The 22217-nt window shown below is 36.4% G+C and overlaps 1 protein-coding gene and 1 pseudogene across 1 annotated transcript; both read left to right on the top strand.

Annotated features, from left to right (window-relative positions):
- The first annotated feature begins 2076 nt into the window (after positions 1 to 2076).
- Positions 2077 to 7891, top strand: LOC128544391 (transmembrane protease serine 9-like). The gene is made up of 10 exons (XM_053514447.1): positions 2077 to 2214; positions 4089 to 4109; positions 4255 to 4417; positions 4509 to 4777; positions 4972 to 5117; positions 5204 to 5519; positions 5626 to 5800; positions 5891 to 6144; positions 6289 to 6383; positions 6494 to 7891. The coding sequence occupies exons 1-10, from the start codon at positions 2166 to 2168 to the stop codon at positions 6848 to 6850; spliced, it is 1845 nt and encodes a 614-aa protein (XP_053370422.1). The 5' UTR covers positions 2077 to 2165; the 3' UTR covers positions 6851 to 7891.
- A 1444-nt stretch (positions 7892 to 9335) lies between these two features.
- Positions 9336 to 21637, top strand: LOC128544951 (polyserase-2-like; annotated as a pseudogene).
- The last annotated feature ends 580 nt before the right edge of the window (positions 21638 to 22217 follow it).

The following is a 22217-nucleotide window of genomic DNA, read 5'->3' on the forward strand; positions in this document are numbered from 1 at the left end:
ACGCTCTCACATCCATACTCACCTAAGAACACTCACACCTATGAGCCTCATACACATACTCACCCCTATGAACCTCATGAACATCCTACACACTCACACATCTCTGCACATCCTACACGCTCACACACCTCCTGTAGGAGGAGTCAATTGGCAATTGATCCTGAGCAACTCCAAAACTGCAACCTTGCAGGATGTTCCCAGGCTGCAGTGATGAAGACATACCAAAACTGATCCAAGAAAAGAAAACCAGTGAGGTGGCGAAAGGGTCACACTTTAGGTGACCAAAGCTCATTGATACATGTGGGCAGGGCTTCCAAAAAACACAAAGAAGTGTTCAATTGCACAGGTGGAAGTACAATATCTGGTTTTCCACTTGTGTCGTGGGCAGGTTCATCCCCAAAAAAAACCTAGCAATCTTGACTGAGACTTAAGGCTAGAAAACAGGTGAGGCAGTTCTTTTTAAATTATTAAAGATATAACACGTTTCACAAGTGTCACAGTTGCTTATTAAGAGGTGTCCATAAATGCCCAAGTGTTTGCTTACAGCATTATCTATCAGTAAACAAATAACAACATGCAGGCCAGTACAGATACATACCCCAAAGGGTGGATAAAGAAAAGTAAAAAGAGTGAAGGGCAGGACCGTACAGTAGTTACAGCATTTTCACCGGTGTCAAGGGAACAACAACTCTGGTCTTTCATCCAGAACCACCTGGCATATATGAATGTTTATCCATCTAAACAAAAATTTAACAAATCACAGTTGGTTATTTTGCATTGTTAATGTTAATCTAATACTGTAGGTAAAACGTTAAACTTGTGTTCCAGGATTTTCCTAAATGTTCGTGTGTACAGAAAGCTTCCTCACCTCTTTTTTTCATCCCCTCAGCCACTAAGGTTGCTCGAGCCAGTGTAGTCTTAAGTGTCGGTCCCAAGCCTGAATAAATGAGAAGGGGTGCATTAAGAAGGGCATCAGGCATTAACATAATAACATAATCAGTATGCAGATCATGAAAGAGATTTCTAAAAAGGATCAGTCGCAGCCTGGGTTAACGACAAAAGGTTCCAGCAAGAATGAAAGTGAAAGTTTGTTGTACAGTTAGGAAACAATGCCTTTTACAAAAAGCCAGGAAGCAGAGCTGAAGATGCTGTTGCTTTAAAAGAGACAAAAATTGACAGGATTGGGAATAAGTAAATTAGAGGGGCAGTGCACATTTTGGGATGGTTTGGGGACAACATTAGAGAGGCCTGATTAAGATGGTTTGGACATGCGCAAAGAAAGGGCTATATTGGCACAAGAGTCCCTAATCGGAACAGCCAAAAAAGAAGATGTTCTTATTTTAAGATATAAAGGTCAGTTGTTTTGCAAGAACAGTATTGTCAAATGCATTTGTAAAATCCTAAAGCACCATGAAACTAGCTCTCATAAATACCATCCCAGGAAAGCAAGACCAAAACTTACCTGTGCTGCAAAAGAGAAGTTTATTTTACAGTAACCAGCCTCAGAAATCACTAATTAACAGCGCCTCAGATTAAAGTCATTATGGAGGCTTTACAGAGCATAAGTAGCAAACACGTCTCAATAACAACTGTTCAAGGGAGATTTATGCATATTTTGGACGCTTTCAGTATTATTTTACGATGTAGAAGGAAATAAAAACCAGGAAGAAGCAGTGAATTAGAAGGTGTGTCCAAACTGTTGACTGGTAGTGTACTGTATATGTAGTGGATGTATAGTGTGGCAGGCAGGCAGGCAGGCGAGAATGTTAATATATGCATGTCTTAGCTAATGATTGAACAAAAACACGAGGAAGGAGTGAAGGACATTTTGTTGAAGAACCTGTTTTAGTAGAATACAGGTCAGAAGACATTTTACTGTAAGTCTAAAGCTCTGCATAGTTTACCAGCAAGGTTTGCTTTTTTAGTCTGAAAAGGTGTGTGTGCGTGTTTCTGTGTGCGTGGGTGTGTGTGTGTGTGTGTGTGTGTGTGTGTGTGTGTGTGTGTGTGTGTGTGTGTGTGTGAGAGAGAGAGAGAGCGAGAGAGAGAGAGAGAGACAGAGAGAGAGAGAGAGAGAGAGAGAGAGAAAGGAGTGGTTTATGAGTTGAAACAAAGTGAAGGTATATGTATAGATGCACTGATGTTAAAGAGCATGAGAGAGTTAAACAATGCTTGTGTTCACGACATTGTGTGTGGTGTTCCTAGTCATTACCAAAGGTAAGTTCCTAACTATTATAACATGTGCTACTGTACTTTTACATTGACATTAATATGCATTTTTTATATCTGTTTTAAAACTAACACCAGAACTTTTACAAGATAAATGATAGACAATATAAATATTTTATAATTGAAAAAAATATATAATATGATAAAATAAAATATATTAAGATAAATATCTAATAGATTACAAGTTTAAAGAAAGGATATCTAATATATTTAAATATTCTAAGACTCTAATTATTGATTAGTTCATAATGAACTACCAAATGTTTGCTTTAATAATTACTTACTACATTATTAGCTTGTCAGTTTGTGTTAGATGTAACTACTGCAAAGACGGCCTTTTACAAGGAATAGCTGAAGCCTTCTGCAAAAGAGCACCACAAGATTTACAAAATATGCTTTTTCAAGTTACATGCTGCTAGATCAACCAAACCATTATCGGTCCTCATTCTCTTTGATCTTTTGCTAGTGTTTGCCACAGTTAAGCTCAGGATTCTCTAATCTATTAAAATCCATGGCAAAGTATGCCAAAGTTTTTTTTTCCTCTTTCTGCAACTCATCCCCTCCTTCCCTTTCTCAAACAGCTCATCATGAATAATAATAAATCAGCTTTCAATAAATCCCAGTTGTTTGATTCCAGTGTTAGGATCTTGTGATCTCTCTGGACAACTCATTCAAAGTTTTTGAATTGACATGACATGTCACAAATAAGCTCTTGACAAGGCACACCTGCGAATCGGCAATCATTCTGAATGACTACCTCATGAATCTGATGAGGATATGCCACGACCGTGCCAAGCTGTCATCAAAGCTTAATGTACTGTAGCTACTGTGGACAGTCTAAAAGTAAAACCTAAATAACATATTATGGGACTTTTACCACTTTTTTTGTTCACTACATAATTCAATACATAATCGTTCATAGCTTGGATGTCTTCAATATGAATGTACAATGTTGAAACTAAGTACTTATTGACAGATCCAGTGCCTTTAAAGAGCACTCGGAATACAATTCTACAGTCAAATTACTTTAAACTTACTTGGTGTATATGCTGAAATTGAATTAGAAGACATCTTATAGGCTGTAGAGAGTGCCCTTATAAAGAAAAAAAGCATTTGTTAATCAATTCTATACAAAAATGCAAAATAAATTCATGAATTGTGTGATGTTTATTTGTGGCTTACTAAATGCATTTGTAAATTGCATGACAATTAATTACAGATGTTATATAATTTTTTAAGTATTTTATCGTTATTGTGAGTGTAAAGTTTATGGATTATCATTTAGAATAGCAAAATGCCAAAGACTTAATCAGGTTATTTTGTAATTAGATAAACACATTAGAAGTTTATTGTACTCGAAATGTACTCAATGTTCTTGTGCTGCAGTCAGAATGGAATCTTTACATGCAGTTTTCCCCTTTTGACTAGAAGATATAGCAAAAAATAAAAAAAATGTCAAATTGTCACCATGTAAAACGTTTTCACAGGGGATTATGCATTTAAAAAGAGCTAACACTTTAATATAAGTAGCACACATTAGCAATATATGAATTCTCAATATATCAGTACATTAACAGCCAGTGGATAGGTTTAGTTTAGAACTGGACAGCTGTAAGAAAAAAGACAGGACATTTACCAAAAGGTCTATAATGTTATATACACACGCTATAATGTGTGTGTGTGTGTGTGTGTGTGTGTGTGTGTGTGTGTGTGTGCACATCATTTTACATTGTTGGCATGGGTGGGGGCAAGTCTTAACCCTTATAACTTGCTAACAATATCAGCAAAACATAAGTGTAACAAATGTAAATAATTTTTTTTTTGGCTAATTGATTTATTAATCCTTTTTTCCTATATTACAGAGTGCCACTCACAGCCTAATGGTAATGGTTTTCCTTGCATCTTTTGAAATATTTGATTAATAATAATACTTAAGCCCAGAGTGCTTAAAGCATGTACTTCGATATAGAAGAAGAAACTAAATATAGTCACTGATATAACTGAACATTGTTTTCCTGTTGTTGTCAGTCTGTGGCAGAGCTAACCTCAACACCAGGATTGTAGGAGGACAGGATGCTGTTCCTGGGTCTTGGCCTTGGCAAGTCAGTCTGCAAGTGAATGGAGGACATTTCTGTGGTGGATCCCTCATCAATAATGGCTGGGTCCTCTCTGCAGCTCACTGTTTCCAGAGGTGAGATATTGAATTTCAAAAATGTGCAAACACGACTGTAACACCGCATACTGAAGTGATGATGACAGGATTGATTGTCTGATATTTACAGGTACACAGCCTCTCAAGTGACTGTAAAACTGGGACTGTATACTTTGGAAGGAAACAACCTTAACAGTATATCAAGAACACTCATCAGGGTCATCACACATCCGGCCTACAATTCGGAAATACATGACAATGACCTCTCACTACTGCAGCTGTCCTTTGCTGTATCATTCAGTAATTATATCACTCCTGTCTGCCTGGCTGCAACAGGGAGCACTTTTAACAATGGCACCCTGACATGGGTTACTGGCTGGGGAAGGATCAGTTCTGGAGGTAAGAACAATGAAATTTTTGTGTTCCTGCTTACAACGTTACAATCGAGTAGTGTAGTTTCAGTAAAATGCACTTAATTAACTTGCCAATAATTTTTTTTAATAAAAAATTTGTATTTATAAAACTATCAGAGTGTCTTTATTGGGCCATTGACAAAGCAAGTAAATTAATAATGTTTTACTTGTTTTCCTAAGTAAACCTACCATCTCCTGGGACACTTCAAGAAGTTCAAATCCCAATTATTGGAAACAGGAAGTGTAACTGTTTATATGGAGTTGGATCTATCACCAACAATATGTTGTGTGCTGGGTTATTGCAAGGGGGCAAAGACTCATGTCAGGTCTCAGTTTTCTTCTTGTATTGTACTTCTTTCTGTTTAAAGGTTTGTCCAATTGGATGAAATAAATATTTGCCTCTATTGCACAGGGTGACTCTGGAGGTCCACTCGTCATTAAACAGGGGTCTCTGTGGCTTTTGGCTGGCATTGTGAGTTTTGGTGAGGGCTGCGCTCTTGCAAATTATCCTGGTGTGTATACAAGCGTGTCTCAGTATCAGAATTGGATCAACAAAACAATCACCACAAACCAGCCAGGCTTCATTACATATACATCTGGTGGCACTGATGGTGATCTGCAAGTGACTTGCACTGGCTTGCCACCTGTTACCACAACTGCCCCACCAACTACTGCCACAACTATTACTACAACTACTCGCACAACTACTTCCACAACTACTGGAGCATGTAAGCCTACCTGCATTTTCTCTTAACCGTTGATAATGAAGTTACTCAAAGCATACATCATAAGGAACTGTGCTTTAAAAAAAATCTCTTTAAACTGTCTCTTCAGCTGTGGTGTGTGGAAGTGCCAAGCTTAATACTATTTCAGGAGAAGCAGACAGCTCCTTGGCATCAGCAGGAACATGGCCGTGGATGGCCAGCCTGCAGATTAACTCTACTCACATTTGTGGTGGAACACTGATAGCTCAGCAGTTTGTCATGAGCTCAGCTGATTGTTTCTCTAGGTAAAAAATAAGAAGAAGAAAAGCAGAGTAACTGTGAAACATTAAAACTTTAGCCTGACATTTAAACCACATTCCTACCTGTCTATGCAGCTCAGCCAAACTCTCTGACTGGACCGTGAAACTGGGTGGGCTCAATCACGACAGCTCTAACACCAACGAGGTCTCTGTTGCTGTGGCTGATATCACATTCAGCACAAGTGGCAGCAGTAACATAGCTGTGGTAAAGTTGTCTACCACTCCTACTCTTTCCAACTTCATTCAGCCCATATGCATGAATCTGGGAACTACCAGCTTCAACATTGGTACTCAGTGCTGGGCGGCTGGCTGGGGCTCAGGAGGTGGAGGTACAGATTTATTTGTTTGTTAAACAAAATAAGGTGTATTAATGTAAATAAGTGTAGAGTTTCAATAACCAACCAATTAATGTCAGCACTTTATAGGCTCTTACTGATCCTTTCCTTCACACCTTTTTTATCTATATGCTATAGCCCAGCAAACACTTCAGCAGTTCAACACAACAATAGTGGATTGTGGAACTGCTTCTTCATCAAGCGTCTGCATAGCAGCCATACCATTAGAACAGGTCTGTGAGTTTGTTTGTTTTTTTAATTGGTTTTTATTTTTACATTTAATTCCACAGTTGCCAATGCACAATAGGAAAACTTACCTGTGGACTTTTTTTCTCTCCATCAGGGTGAAAGGGGGGGTCCTCTAATGTGTAAAATTGGGCAGTCATGGTTCCAGGCTGCTGTTTTAACCCTTAACAACAAGAGCATCACTAAGTCTACCACCAGCTCAAACAGCTCTAGTGGCTCCAGTAAAGACTCACTAGTTGTGTTACCTCGTGCCACAAATATACAGACCTTCACTATGATATCCACCTTCTCAACTTTCTTGAAATCTACAGTGGGCGCCTTCCCTCTTGCTGCAACTTCCAGCAGCACAACTTCATCACCATCATCGTCAGGCTGTGAAGCTTTGTCATCTTTTTTAGTTGTCCTAATTCTTTTACTGTCATTTCTTGCACACCAAACCATAGGTTTGGAATAGGCTCCCTAAATAAGCAAATATACTGTACATAATGAATCAAAAAATACACTATGTCTAAGGAAACATAGACTATATCTCCACTGATCCAACTTTATTTTTTAACCTGTCTGGTTTGATACAGTAAGATAATTGCTGATAGCTGGTTACCATCCAGTTCTGTAATTGAATTAAATTTTCAATACAATTTTATTTGTATAGCGCTTTTACCAATTGTCACTGTCGCAAAGCAGCTTCACACAATCAAAATAATTATTTAAGTTTGTATGGAATGTGAATGTGTATGAATCAAAATGGTCAGATAGTCCCTGATGCAAGCCAAGGGCAACAGTTTCAAGGAAAAACTCCCTGAGATGGTAATAGGAAGAAACCTTGAGAGGAATCGGACTCAACAGGGAACCCATCCTCATCTGGGTAAAACAGAGAGCAGGAATCGATCTGCATTCATACTGTCTGTTAGGTGTTAGGCAGTTCAGCTATTACAGTTGATGTTAATTGATGTTAATATAAGGTCCAGGTAGTTATTGGAGGCTCCGGTAGACTTGTAGGAAATTCAAGTCCTGAACTATCGAGCAACTGCAGCCAAGTCAAGTCCTCAGAGAAACAGCTGTTAACATCAATCGAGGCCAGAACCGTCTTCATGGTAGAGTGAAAGGTGCAATAAAGTATACCTAGTGAACAGATAATATCAGCACAGGTAATTGCTACTACTAAACGTCAACATAGAATAATAGAAAAAACATGGCTTATTAAGAAGGTTTGTTTGTTTTTATAGTCGTTTGATTTATATTGGTTTGTTCCATAAAACCTGTTAGTGCTGTCGTACCAGTCCCCTCGCAGTTTAAGAAAACTTTCAGTTTTAGGAATGTACACATACATAGGAGTGAAGGAATGTGTGGTATTGTTACATGAACCATGAATGGACAGGGAGTTAAGCAGACCTGATTGTTTAGAAAAAAAGACTACCAAAACACATTTTATTCAAGTATTTTGTACATATGTATATTTATTGAGCTTAATTCAATAAATAAAGAGTGCTGTGAATATACAGTAAGGGGTATAATTCTTACTATAAATAAAGCTAAACATTCTTCTCACTGTCAATAAATATATGTGCAATATTGTGTTCAATACCGCTGTGCAATATACTGTGCAATACCAAAGATATTTATGTAACTTATTTGAAAGTATCTTACACCGTACTACATTAGTTGTAAACTTTTTTTTTGTGTGTGTGTGTGTGTGTATCGTGTTGTTTTGTCTTATCATTTGTTATAGTTTGGAGGCTCTGTCACAAAACAAATTCCTTATACGTGCAAGCGTACTTGGCAATAAAACTCTTTCTGATTCTGATTCTGATAAATGAAGGGATTATATGCATTAGGTCAGCTAAGCGAGCTGCATTATGGTCGCTCTTGCATTAACTTTTTATTTATTGACATCTTACAAAATCTGTCAGATGTCTATAAATCTATAAACCAAATAAATTAAATACTCTTTTAAATATGGCTAAGTAAAACTAAAATAACTTACAATGAAAGTGTCTGAAAGTAATTGGATTCAATTAATCTTCATTGAGTAAGATAAGATATACAGTACCTTTATTCATGCCACAGTGGAAATTTCCACATTACAGCAACAAAGAGCAATATGCAAACATAAAGTAGTGACAGTAAATGGAATGATGTTATGGTAAATGGAAAATTTCACAAAGATTTTTATCAACAGTTTTGCTCATTTGCTCCATTGTCCTCCTTATTGTTGGGAAAATTGTTGATCTGATTGGGGAAGAAACAGGGTGTCAGAGGTGCTGATTTTGTTACAGTAGTTTCATTCACTGTAGTAAATGTCAGGAGTGACAGTGTTTCAGCTGGGGAGAACGTTAGCAGGAATGTCAACGGAATGGGACATTCTTTTAAAAAGTGAAAAGGCTCTCTCATATTTGAAGTCACTGTCTGCAAACATGATGTTTTTGCAAGAGACATATAAATTAGACAGAGGCAAAGATGATTAAGAGTTTTTTTCAGTTAATGATCCAGCAGGTGAATACAGTATATAGTTGGTTTGGTTAATATTGATTGTTTTCCAATAGCTTGTGTTAATGTAGAGTACTATGCAAAAGTATTAGGTAAGCAATTTCCCTCTGAGATTAATTAAGTTCTTGGAATCTTGAATCCTGAATATACAAATAACTGTAATTAAAGTGACAACGCTTTGCATAAAAGAACAGTGGTTAAAATTTTGATGATGTAGATTTTTTTTTCTCTAGCTTTTTCATTTTGACCGCTTTTTAACATTCAGACCACACACAATTAATGGATGGATGGATGGATGGATAGATAGATTTTATTAATCCCGAGAGAATATTGTACAGCTACAGCAGCCAGTTGGCCTTTAAGTGGATATAAGAACTTTACAGTAAGGTCCCAGATAACACACACACACGTCGCGGAGACGTCTATGCAATGTCGTTTTTTTCATCTGGCAGATGGCGTTTGCTCATTTTGCAGACATCGCCGAGACGTCCGTGCCCGATGTTAGAACAACGTTTAGCCTACGTATTTAAGACGTAAATTAACTAAAACAACCCTGATCCGCTCTTTAGACAATGTTACTCAAATGTTCATACATCTGCCAAATGTCTGATTCATGTCGGATAGACGTCGTTTTATTAAAACACCCCCTCTCATTATTTTAATTAAATACCCTCGGTTAATTATAATCAACCATGGTCAACAGAATTCTGTAAAGGAAGGAAGCATAAGACAAACGAGATGTTTACCAGATGATACGCTCTTTAGCAGACGTCTCTGCGACGTACCTGTGCTATCTGGGGTGCTTTAATGAGATAATATAAAAAAAATACATTTTATGTACATTAAAGTTTCTGTATGATTTGTTTTACATAACTCTACATTATGTACATTCTCAAGCTACAACAAAAGAATTTGTAACTTGCTGACAAGCCTGACAGACTGCTTTTGTTGTATGCATGCATGCACAGTAAGTAGGACAATCTTGTGTTAATGGTTAATTATTATTTTACCTTCCTAGCCTTTTCAATGGTGGTAAAAAATACAAGATACAGTGTTTTACTGATAAAATATACAGATACAGATACAAGAAAGATACAGTATTTGTCTAAATAATACATTCATATCAAACTGGCTTTTGATCTAAAGGTACAACTAAGCTAAAAATGCTCCATGGTCTGCTATCCTTCTTATTCACAAAACTGCCTTTTAATTTTTTGCTGATGTGTAATCTTGCACATGAGCTGCTTGTCATAAACATTTTTCATAAACATTTCAATATGGCATGTGGTGGTATTACAGATATAAGTTATCATATACAGTTGTGTTCAAAATAATAGCAGTCCAACCTTATTAACCAGATCAGAACCAGAAAACCATTAATGGTTTTGGGGAGAAATAATATTTCTTCATGGTAAATATTTCACTTATTGGTGTAGTGGAGTAATAGAAAACCAACAGACCCAACAGTCATGATTGGATGCATCTGATTCTGTGTAACTTAATCATTAATTAAAATGGGGCGTGTTCAAAATAATAGCAGTGTGGAGTTCAACTGGAGAGGTAAATTATTTTGTAAAAAACAGGTGTCAAACAAGTTCCCCTTATTTAAGGATAAATGCAGAAAAGGTTGTCCTGTGCATTTCCCTCTGAAAATCTGAGTAAAATGGGTTGTTTCAGACATTGTTCAGAACAACACCATACTTTGATTCAAAAGTTGATTAGAAATGGGAACACATACAAAGAAGTGCAGAAAATGATAGGCTGCTCTGCTAAAATGATATCAAATGCTTTAAAATGGAGATCAAAACCAGAAAGATGTGGAAGAAAACAGAAAACTACCATTCAAATGGATCAAAGAATAACAAAATTGGCAAAGACTCAGCAAATGATCAGATCCAGCATGGTCAAAGAAGACCTAAAGATACCTGACAGTTACTATTAGAAGATGGCTATGTGAAGCCAAGCTATCAGCAAGAAGTCCCATTGTTGAAAAAAAGACATGTGCTGAAGAGAACACATTGACTGGCCTAAAAAAAAATGGGGCAATATTTTGTGGACTGATGAAAGCAGTTTTTGGGTCTAGAAGCCGCAGACAGTTTGTCAGGCGACCCCCAAACACTGAAGACAGTAAAGCATGGAGGCACAAGCATCATGATATGGGGATGCTTCTCGTACTATGGTGTTGGGCCTATTTATCACATTTCAGGGATCTTGGATCAATTTAAGTATATCAAAATACTTAAAGGTCATGTTGCCTTATGCCGAAGAGGAAATGACCTTGAAATGGGTGTTTCAACAAGACAACGACCCCAGACACACCAGTAAGCAAGCAGCATTCTGGTTCCAGACCAACAAGATTAACGTTGAGTGGCCAGCCCAATCCTCAGACCCTAATTCAATATAAAAGTTGTGGCCTGACAATAAAAAAGCTGTTTCTGAGGCAAAACCAAGAAATGCAGAGGAATTGTGGCATGTAGTACAATTGTCACAGATGTAAAGCAGTTCTCAGAAACCATGGTTATACAACTAAATATTAGTTCAGAGATGCACAAGAAAGATTAAACTTCAAGCATTTTTGTTTAAATGGTAAATTTATTACTTTGTAAAGATGAATAATGCCATTGCTTTTTCTTTGAACAGACCAATATTTGTTTTTCTTCACTTTCTGTAGACTAATAATCCATTTAGCACATTTTTCTTCATATAGTGATTTAGAATAGACTGTGCAATTATTATATGGATATAGAGCTTTACTCACTTTACTTTTTTTTTTAACAAACTGCTATTATTTTGAACACAACTGTATAAAATAATTTATCCTTATATGAAGTTGACGTATTGCTGCATCTCTCTCAACTGCCCATAATCCCTTTATATTCTCCTAGATTTATTAAAATGTTTTGGTTCTTTTCATGGTTATAAATAAAATAAATTATGCTATGTGCATTTTTTGCCCTCTTTTAAAACATGCATGTCCTTGCTTTCTTGGCTATGTTCCTAATTGTTTTAAACTAGCCAATATGAAACCCCTGATAAATTTTTTTTTTAAAAGATTATATTTACACCTGTCAGCTAAAAAGAAACCTGATATTAACACCTGTCAGCTACCAAACTACAGGCCAATATCAAAGCTCCCCTTACAAGAGCCTAGGAAACGATAACATACACAAATGGACTCATCGTGATACAGAGTCAGCACTGGTTAATGTGGTAAATGACCTACTACTAGCCTCTCATTAGGGTTGTTTCAACATGGCTTGTACTGCTTGACCCTAATGCAGTTTTTGACATTATTGATAATAATATTATCCCTTACAGATTAGAAAATTTTGGAATTAAAGAAATAGACCTCCAGGCTAAGGTGTTATTCAACTTATATTATTTATTGTTTTATTTTGTTATTGTTTATTATTCACCTCCAGGCTTTCTCACGAACATCAACCAAAAAAACTATAAAGCTGTAAGAAATAATAATAATAATTTATATACAGAATTCTCAACTCTGTAAATCTGTTTTTTAACAATAACAATTGTTAAAGCAATAAAATTTATCAGCACAGTTATCGAGCTCTGCCAATAATTGAAACTTTAACAGTTTTTTAGAGATTCCATAAAACTATATACATAAGTCCCCACTCCAACTCAGCAAATACATTCCACTATGACACAAGCCAAATGTTTCAAACCTCACGTCCACAAGAGTAGAAAAAACATTTTAATAACTTCAAAAAAATTTACAAAACTTTTCCAATGTTCCTTCCAATGTTTAGGATCGACAAAAAAAAACTAAAAAAAAACTGAAATTCATAGAATTGCAAACATCACAAATTAGAATTGGCGACATTAACATGTAAAAACTTACTGCCACAATCAAAAATATATTTGCCAAATTTACCACGCTCTACAAACCAATCACCACCTACTGTATATTCACCAGGGAACCACTTTAAAATGGATAAAATTCACAAAAAAAACGTTTTAAAAAGTTTGTTATTGTTGAAATTATTTTACCTAAAAAAACAATTTATAAAGCTGTAACACTGGCTCAAAGTATAGATTGATTTTGTTTCTTTAATCATTGGACCCTTTTTAGTTCATTTGAACTCAATTTAAAAAAGAAGTAATGTAATTTTTTTATGAAAACGTCTTTGAAAAAACATTTAGAAATGCTTTTTTTTATGAAAACGTCAAAGCACTTTTGTAAGTTGTTCCGGATAAGAGTGTCTGCCAGGTAAGCTAAAAATAGGCTTCCTTGTTTGACAGGGAATGACGTGTTATTTTTTTATGGTACAAGGAGTCTTGGCTAATGATTAAACAGATACAGGCAGTAAGAATAAAGAAGAACATGTTATTAGTCAACTTTTATTCTGACATCATAAGGTACTGTAACATGTCTGTTGGTCATAATAAAACAAATATCTTTTTTATGCAGTTTATCTTCATCATCTATGCTTCTATAGACAGGAAGTCAGATTATCATTTAGTTGTTGATTAAAAAAATGTTCATGGGCTGATCCCAACAAAACAACACATCTATGAGGCTGGACAATTAAATAAACTATGTGGGGGCCAATAATGTCAAACATTTATCTGTTAACTCTTTATCAATACTGCTGCTTTTTGTTGGAAACTGGTAGACATAAAAAAAAAATGTGGAAAATAGTTTCTGATGCAATGACTTTAATCAATGTTAGGAACACAGTGTTAATGTTCCTGAGAGGCTGCGCTTTCAGAGGACTGGATGGTAGAACTGAACAGAGAACTGTAGATGGAAGGTTTTTCAAGTCACATGGGAGTAGGTCTCCAAATGAAAGGCAGGTGAGAAAAGAACATCTTTTTTTTTTTCATGTAACTTGAAAAACCCTTCATCTACAGTTAAATATAAATTTTAAAACTTTGATCATCATGTTATCTAGTTTAATTTAGTGTTTTAGCTACATAAATAAGACAATAGGTTCTCTATTTAACCCCTTAAAATTTCGTAGCTACTAGGCTATTCATTCAAATTCATTAATATAGACAAACATTGTTTTTATGTAATTAAACAAACAACTGTGCAATGTTTTATATAGACAGTTAGGTTTTTTAATTAAAACAGCAACGGCATGATTGTTTTATAAAGTAGACTATAGGTTCATGGAGTATGTATTAAGAGCTTTTTTTACGCTAGAGAAAATAGCCGGTGTGATAAGGGTGAACACAGCGAAGATTTAACTGATTAATCCCTCATGACATTTTGTAAACTGTATTTATGAGATAGAACTGCACTGATGCAGATATAACAATTTATTAAAAAACACACACCTTGCCTTAATTCTCGCTCTGTGATGGTGAAGTAAAGACCGTGCTGAAAGACGGGGAGGAGATGAAGGATCCGAAGTCTGCCGCCACTTTCATATGAAATTTAAAGGGGTTGATGGGCGATCACCAATGTTTGTGAATGGAGAATTATTAGGAGGCCTAGTACAAATCTTAGGGGGGCTAAATCCCCCCTAAAAATGGCCTAGCGACGCCCATGACCACATGGCCCCGCGGATGGCGCCGTTTTTGGTTTACCACAACAACTATTGTTTGCTACCTGTTTAATATTAAAAGTGATTGCAAATTTTAATGCATTAGCCACATTCTGTAATATGCTAATTAAGAGTCACTCTATTAGTTCTGATATCAAATAAAATACAATTCCTAAACAGGCCTAGAGTATATTCCATCATTAATACGAATTTGATAACGTGCCTTTATAAACCACTGATTTATAAAGACTGCTGCACAGAGGCGGTGACTAGCGTCTTGAGCTAAAACTACGCTTAGAGTGAGTTAAGGTTGGTCCAGGCAAACCTTACGAACGTGTGACTTACCTAAGAGATACTTAGCGTATGAACATTTCGGGAAATGCGCCATAACGTTAAGAGAGAGTTTTCTCCAAAAATAGGTTTAATTTTACCCCATTACTAAATGATTCGTAAACGACTTGTGTGAAGCAGTTTGAAGATTCAGTCTGTTTAAACCCCTCCTTTCTGTGAGCCCTCACTGCTGTGGTCAGATGGTGAGGTGATTTATGATTGCTCTACCGCTACAGCGTGTGTCGAAAAACAAAACGCCCCTGACCATAACTGAACGATGGCCCTGGAGACCCGTCAATACATAGAAAAGATGGCGTCGGTTTTACCGTGTAATGACCAGCTAATTTTATATTAACACATGCTCCGTGCCCTTACTCTTCTGCATTTTTCCCCTTGGGGCTTGCCGTAGATAGGCATGCGCACATCACAAGTGTTAGAGTTCAGTTTTGGTGAACAGTGGAGAATAAACAGTTAAAAAGGATTTCATGTGCTTTCGTTTTTTATAGTTTTTTTAATATTACAAAGTGTTCAAGCGAACCCGGCAAAAATGCTTGGTCACATTAACAAGAGTGTGGTAATGTTATTTAGCGTTAATTGTAAGATGGTGGGCAAGTTGTTCGTGACAGAGAACGTGGGCAGACATTATGCAAATATGACGTGGATCCGTAACAAAGTAAAAATAGATATGCTAACTCGTTTAGGCGAATGTGAACAGATTCTTTTTTTTTATAGACAAAAACTTAATTTAGCAGATAGTTTATGTTCACATCCAGCTATATGACACACTGCATGAAAGAAAATATTTGAAAAAGCATAATAGTGGCACTTTAACAAACACAACAGTAAAAAAGAGGTCAGTCTGCTAATAAAGCACGACCTGAAACAGATCATAGTCACAGGCTGTATGTCAAAATGTTACAATGTCACAATATGAAACGTGGCCTCATGCTACCATGCATATATTTAAAAAATGGCAACACTTTCATACAAGGTGCACAGATATATATGAATGTTTAATATATGAATACATTGACAGTCTTCAGCCAGGTGTAGATTTAGTTTAGAAATAAATAAATGAATATTTTTTTTTATTATTATTATTACAACAAAGTCTCAAAATAACCTAAAACTTTTGTTCGGCTGCTCCTGTCAAAGGGTAACCACAGCGGACCATCCACTCTGCACACAGCTTGGCACAGGTTATATGCCGGATGCCCTTTCTGACACAACCCTCAATTTTTTTCTAGGGCTTCCAGGCTTGAAACTGTATACAGTGGCTGAGTAGCATGAGGTGTGGAAACCTACTGATGGCAGGGCTCAAACACAGATACTCAGATACCTAAATCAACAACCTACTGTAGAGCCTTAGCTGCCTGAGCCACCATTCCCCTGCATTTACAAACTGTAATAACCTATAATGTGAGTTAAGGTCAACATCCACAATGCAGATACTGTAGGTACTGGTAATAAATGAATTACTAAAAAAAATACAATATAACCAATTTTTCTTTTTTAAACAGTTCTGGAGCTTAAGAAATAAAGACAACTGCAAATTAGGGGCTCACACAAGTTATCAAACGAAAAACAGGAGCCAGATTACAGAAAACATAACACCAAGAACATTAACATAAATATAAACTACCATAAGATTACACAGACTGGTTTGATGGTCATGTGATTACATACTCAACCAGGGCGCTGCCTGTTGTAATCCTGTACACACTGTACATACATGGTTTTTAATTTCAATCTGGCAGTCAAATAACATTTCTAGCTATTTTTTTCACATTTAGTTATCTTGTGTTTTAGCAGGTTTATGAGTAGTCTAGAAACAAACAAAAGAATGCAGATAAACATTTTTTAAACTAGAAAGCGACCTGTTGTACACAGTGAAATGTCTGTGAACAGTAGCACTGAGTCTGGCCTTAGACATGTATGCGGTAGGGTAATGAGAGTTTTATAAGAGTGGTGTTTCGGTAACATGCAAAAAACTTTTTTTTTCTCACATTGCAGGACAGTTTATGGAAACCCACAATGCAGCTAAAACTGTTAAAGGAAGCTAATAACACTTAAATGTCTAGGTCTTGATTTCTTGCATTGGCACCATTTTGTCAACTGATACTTTTAGTAGTCATGTTGCTCACACACATATTCAAGTTTGTTTAACTTAGTCCCAAAATAACCCATTTTTAAAAAATAGTTTTACATTTAATACAATAATTAGGTTAATTTGCTTGTCCAGTACTAAGCACATCCTGGCTGCTTTTGACCTGGTATTAAAACCCTGACATTACATTGCTAGGTACCTGGTATCCATGGATTCCACTTAATGAGAACAGGTTTTACATGTTAGTGAGTTATGTGTCAAGGAATTACCATGGAAGTATTATAATTAGTGGGCGGTGGTGTAGTGGTATAGTGTCGCCTTGCACCTCCAGGGTCTGGGATCGATTCCCAGACAGACTCGATTCCCATCTTTGTGTGCATGGTCTCTCTGTGCTTGGTGGGTTTTCTCCCACAGTCCAAAAACCTGTAGGTTAGGCTGATTGGCGTTCGTAAAACGCCCCCGGTGGGTGTGAATGAGCATGTGAGCACTGCAATGGATTGGCACCCTGTCCAGGATGTACCTCTGCCTCATGCCCTTAGCCTCCTTAGATAGGCTCCATGTTCCCGCAACCCTGAATACAGGATAAACCGGTATAGACGATGATGCATTATAATTAGCCATGGTGATACAAACACAAACCAGAGTAAAAGGAAATAAAAGATAAGCTGCTAATGATATCAGCAAAACATCAGTGAAACAGGCATTAAAAATGTTGTCTAAGTAATGATTAATGTCTTACTAAAACCTTTTCTATTTTAGGATGCCTCTCACAGCTGGATGGTAAGTTTTTCTTTACATCATTTGAAATATTTTAATATTTATTAATGAAAAAAAAAATACATACATGCCAACATTGCTAACAAGAAAATCTTACAGGTAAAAAACAGGAAGAAAAAAAAAGCTAAATTAACCACTTCGGTCTAGTCGTCCATGTGGGTTTTTATCAGGGTTTTGTGGGTTTTTTCCACCTCCTAATAATTTGCCAGTATGTGCTTTAAGGGTTGCTTTCGGTTTGCCTCTCTGGTTAAATTCAGGTGTTTGGCCTACAACTGAAAGTTTCCCCTTCCACAAATATGTACAAGCGCTTTCATAATTCTACCCCATAACCCCATATGCAACTTTATTTCTATATCCTGCACTACCACTGGAATCAATTTGGCACTTAAGTACTGTAATTTTATTGCTTATTGGTGTCTGATATGGATTCTATGGTATAATGTCTAGCTAGTAAAATATACAGTAGTGACAAACTACAGTACATCGCTTACAAGTCACAGTGCATTAAGTATGAATAGAGACATGGTATGAATAAAAAAAAAACAGACCTAGTAGTTGATGTGATTTTTACTTTGTATTTCTATCTTTATCAGTCTGTGGCAAAGCTAAACTTAACACCAAGATCGTAGGAGGACAGGATGCTGTTCCTGGGTCTTGGCCTTGGCAAGTCAGTCTGCAAGTTTTTGGAAGCCATTTCTGTGGTGGATCCCTCATCAATAATAGATGGGTCCTCTCGGCAGCTCACTGCTTTGCAGGGTGTGATATAGAATAAACAATTATACAAACAGCTTATTGAGGTTTAAAACATAATGTATTAATGTCAAAGTGATGATGACAAGACAAGGTTAACTGTTTTTTTTCAGAATCTCATACACTCAGGTGACAGTAAAACTGGGGCTGCATACTCTGGATGGAAGCAATCCTAACAGTGTGTCAAGATCACTCACGAACGCTTTCATACATCCTTTCTACAGTCCTAGAACACAGGACAATGATCTCTCACTACTGCTGCTGTCTTCTGCTGTATCATTCAATAATTATATCACCCCTGTCTGCCTGGCTGCAACAGGAAGTACTTTTAATAATGGAACCCCAACATGGGTTACTGGTTGGGGAAACATCAGATTTGGAGGTGAGAATTGAAATTGTTGCTGTTCTTATAACTTTACAGTCAAATAGCATAGTTGAAAATTTAGGGAAATGCTAAGCTCACCCAGAGGAATTTTTTAATTTATGAAACACTTGATAAACAGCAAAGAAAATATTACACAATACAGATATTTACATCAAATGCTACATGAATATAAGTGTGCAGGTCCTGAAAACTACAAAAAGGCTTGCACACATGGAAACTGGCCACTCCAAACCTCACCCTCCTTTTTTTCCTTCCTGAACTATTTATTGTAGATTTTTCCACATCTTTTTCAACTTCCTTACCAGCAACACAAAAGAATATTAACTACACCAAACACACTTAACATGCAGTGTATAATATTAAAGAGTTCTCTTTGGAGTGCCATAGACTGACAGACAATAGAAAACAAATTACCATGTTGTGAGAAGGCAAAAGGAATCCAACAAGGTATAGTATTACAATATAAGGAGTAAGGAAGCACAATAAGAGAAATGGTTTATAGACATAATAGATAGAACGATGAAAGATGTAAGAGACAGACTCATGGGAAAATTCACACAATATGAGAAAACCCTAACAGTCAAGGTAATAAACAGTAACATTAGGTTACATGTTGTTTGTTACTGTTTACTACATTTTGACTGACTAATAACACACAAATGACAAACCAACACAGCTCTGCAGAAGTATATAAACAAGAAATTTTATTTTAAAGAACCATAATAAAAACTAATGACTATGGTTTAAAAATGCAATTGTCATAATGACTCCCTTGTACTCATTGTCCTTGTTATTTTTTTCAATAGCAATAACTACATTACTATAGTTGGTCCATAATCCAACAAGTTGCATTATAATTGGTCAGAGGCATTAATGTCGCTGGGCAAAAAAAAAAAAAAAAAAAAAGGCTTTTTTCACATGGCAAAATTCCATCATTAATGTGAAATGTCCTACTGGAGGTGATTGGTTTGAAAAATATTATTTATGTGAGCGATAATCTTACCTCTGGCTTATAAATTCTTTTAGCGAGTCTTGGTTGGGCTACTGAGAAGGCAAGTAGATTAAATAATGTTTTACTTGTGTATTGTCAGTAAATTTACCATCTCCTGGGACATTACAAGAAGTTAAGGTTCCAGTTATTGGAAACAGGAAATGTAACTGCTTATATGGAGCTGGATCTATCACCGACAATATGTTATGTGCTGGGTTATTGCAAGGGGGCAAAGACTCTTGTCAGATATTGTCGTCATCTTTTTAAGTTTATGTTTTGTACTGTAACTCAATTAACTCAATAATTTTTCAGTTTAAAGTTTTGTACAATTCAAAGACATACATTTTTGCTTGCACTACACAGGGTGACTCTGGAGGTCCACTGGTCATCAAACAGGGCTCTCAGTGGATCCAGGCTGGCATTGTGAGTTTTGGTAAAGAATGCGCTCTTGAAAATTTTCCTGGTGTATATTCAAGGATTTCTCAATACCAAGATTGGATCAGCAAAATAATCATCACAAACCGGCCAGGCTTTATCAAATATACATCAAATGACATTGATAGAGATCTGCAGGTGACCTGCAAAGGCTTGTTGCCTGTTCCAACTACTGTACCATGTAAGCTTATTTGCATTTTATCTGAACTCTCCTTGATGAATTTGCCACAAGTATATTTTTGTTATGTGTCATTTTTTTGTTTACTTTTTTATTTTTTTAAAATCCTTTTGATATCTCTTTTACTGAAGCTGTGGTATGTGGGAGTGCCAAGCTCAATACTATTTCTGGAGAAACAGATAGTTCCTTGGCATCAGCAGGTACATGGCCGTGGATGGCCAGCCTGCAGCTTAATGGTACTCATATTTGTGGTGGAACACTGATAGCTGAGCAATTTGTCATGAGCTCAGCTGATTGCTTCTCTAGGTAATCAAAATACATCCAGAAGAGCAGAGTGGGTGTCAAACATTAATCTTCAGACAGACATTAAAACCCTTTTTTCCCCTTTTGTCTAGCTCAAGCAATCTCTCTGACTGGACCGTAAAACTGGGTCGGCTCAATCTGAACGGCTCTAACCCCAACGAGGTCTTTGTCGCTGTGGCTAATATGACATTTAGCACAAATGCCAGCAATAACATAGCAGTGCTGAAGTTGTCTACCACTCCCACTCTTTCCGACTTCATCCAGCCCATATGTTTAGACTTTGGCAATACCAACTTCAGCATTGGTACTCGGTGCTGGGCAGCTGGCTGGGGCTCAGGAGGAGGAGGTACAGGTTTATTTATGTGTTAAACAAAATAAGTGTCTCATGTCTATATAATAATAATAATAATAATACTATCTTTCTGCTATAGTTCAACAAATGTTTCAGCAGTTCAACACTACTATAGAAAACTGTGGAAATTTGTCTTCATCCAGCAGTATTTGCATTAAAGCTATACCATTAGAACAGGTCTGATTTTTGTTTGTTTCACTTCTTTTTTGTAATTGTTATCCAAAATAGGAAACTGGCATGTTGTAATTTTTTTCTCTCTATCAGACTATAAGAGGAGGTCCTTTAATGTGTAAGATTGGGCAGACATGGATCCAGGCTGCCATTTTAACCATCGCTAACAACATTGTGAACAACACCACTAATTCCACCAACAGCTCAAACAGCACTAGTGGCTCCACTAAATCCTTGTCCAATATTTACCTTCGTGAGACAAATATACAGGTCATCACTTCAACAACCAGTTTCTCAGTTTTCTTGCAGGCTACAGTGGGTACCTTCCCTCCTACTACAACATCCAGCAACTCATCTTCATCCTCATCATCTTCAGACAGTGAAGCTTTGTCATCCCTCTCAGTTGTTTCAGTCTTTCTATTGTCCCTTCTTGCCCTCCTCCAAACTTTTGGTTTAGAATAAGTACTCATAAAAAGCCAGTAAACTATTAAAAAAAAAAATACACTACATGTAATGAAAAGTACAGTATAAGCTCTTGATTCATTTTTGTTTACTTTATTATTTTCTTTTTTTTACCTGCATGGTTTGATCCAGTGCAGATTAGACTTGCTATCCAGTAATGTAACACACCTACACCATACCATCATGCCTATATCCTGTTCTATATAATTGTCTAAGGAAAGAGAACAAGACTAGCCTGTTATAGACATCTATATATATACTTGTGTATGTGGAATTAAACAGTTAATCCCCTGCTCTCAGCATGTTAAGCTTTCATACATTATGCTGTAAATATTGCATGGAATTGCTGTTTCATATAATCATACTTTAAATTACTGAGCAGTTAATTCAGTGGATTGGATTTGTGTGGTTCAAATGTTGCAGATAATATTATATTTTACATTTACTGCACTTTACTGAAAAACTACAGTACAACACTATTAGATATAGGGTAAATAAATTGTGGTAATTCTGTTGTAAATTATCTACTGTTCAATTATTAATTACTTACAGTATAGTGATGCAAACAAAGGGAAGTAAA

The sequence above is a fragment of the Clarias gariepinus genome, chromosome 16 (genome assembly GCF_024256425.1).
Source record: "Clarias gariepinus isolate MV-2021 ecotype Netherlands chromosome 16, CGAR_prim_01v2, whole genome shotgun sequence".
NCBI lineage: Eukaryota > Metazoa > Chordata > Actinopteri > Siluriformes > Clariidae > Clarias > Clarias gariepinus.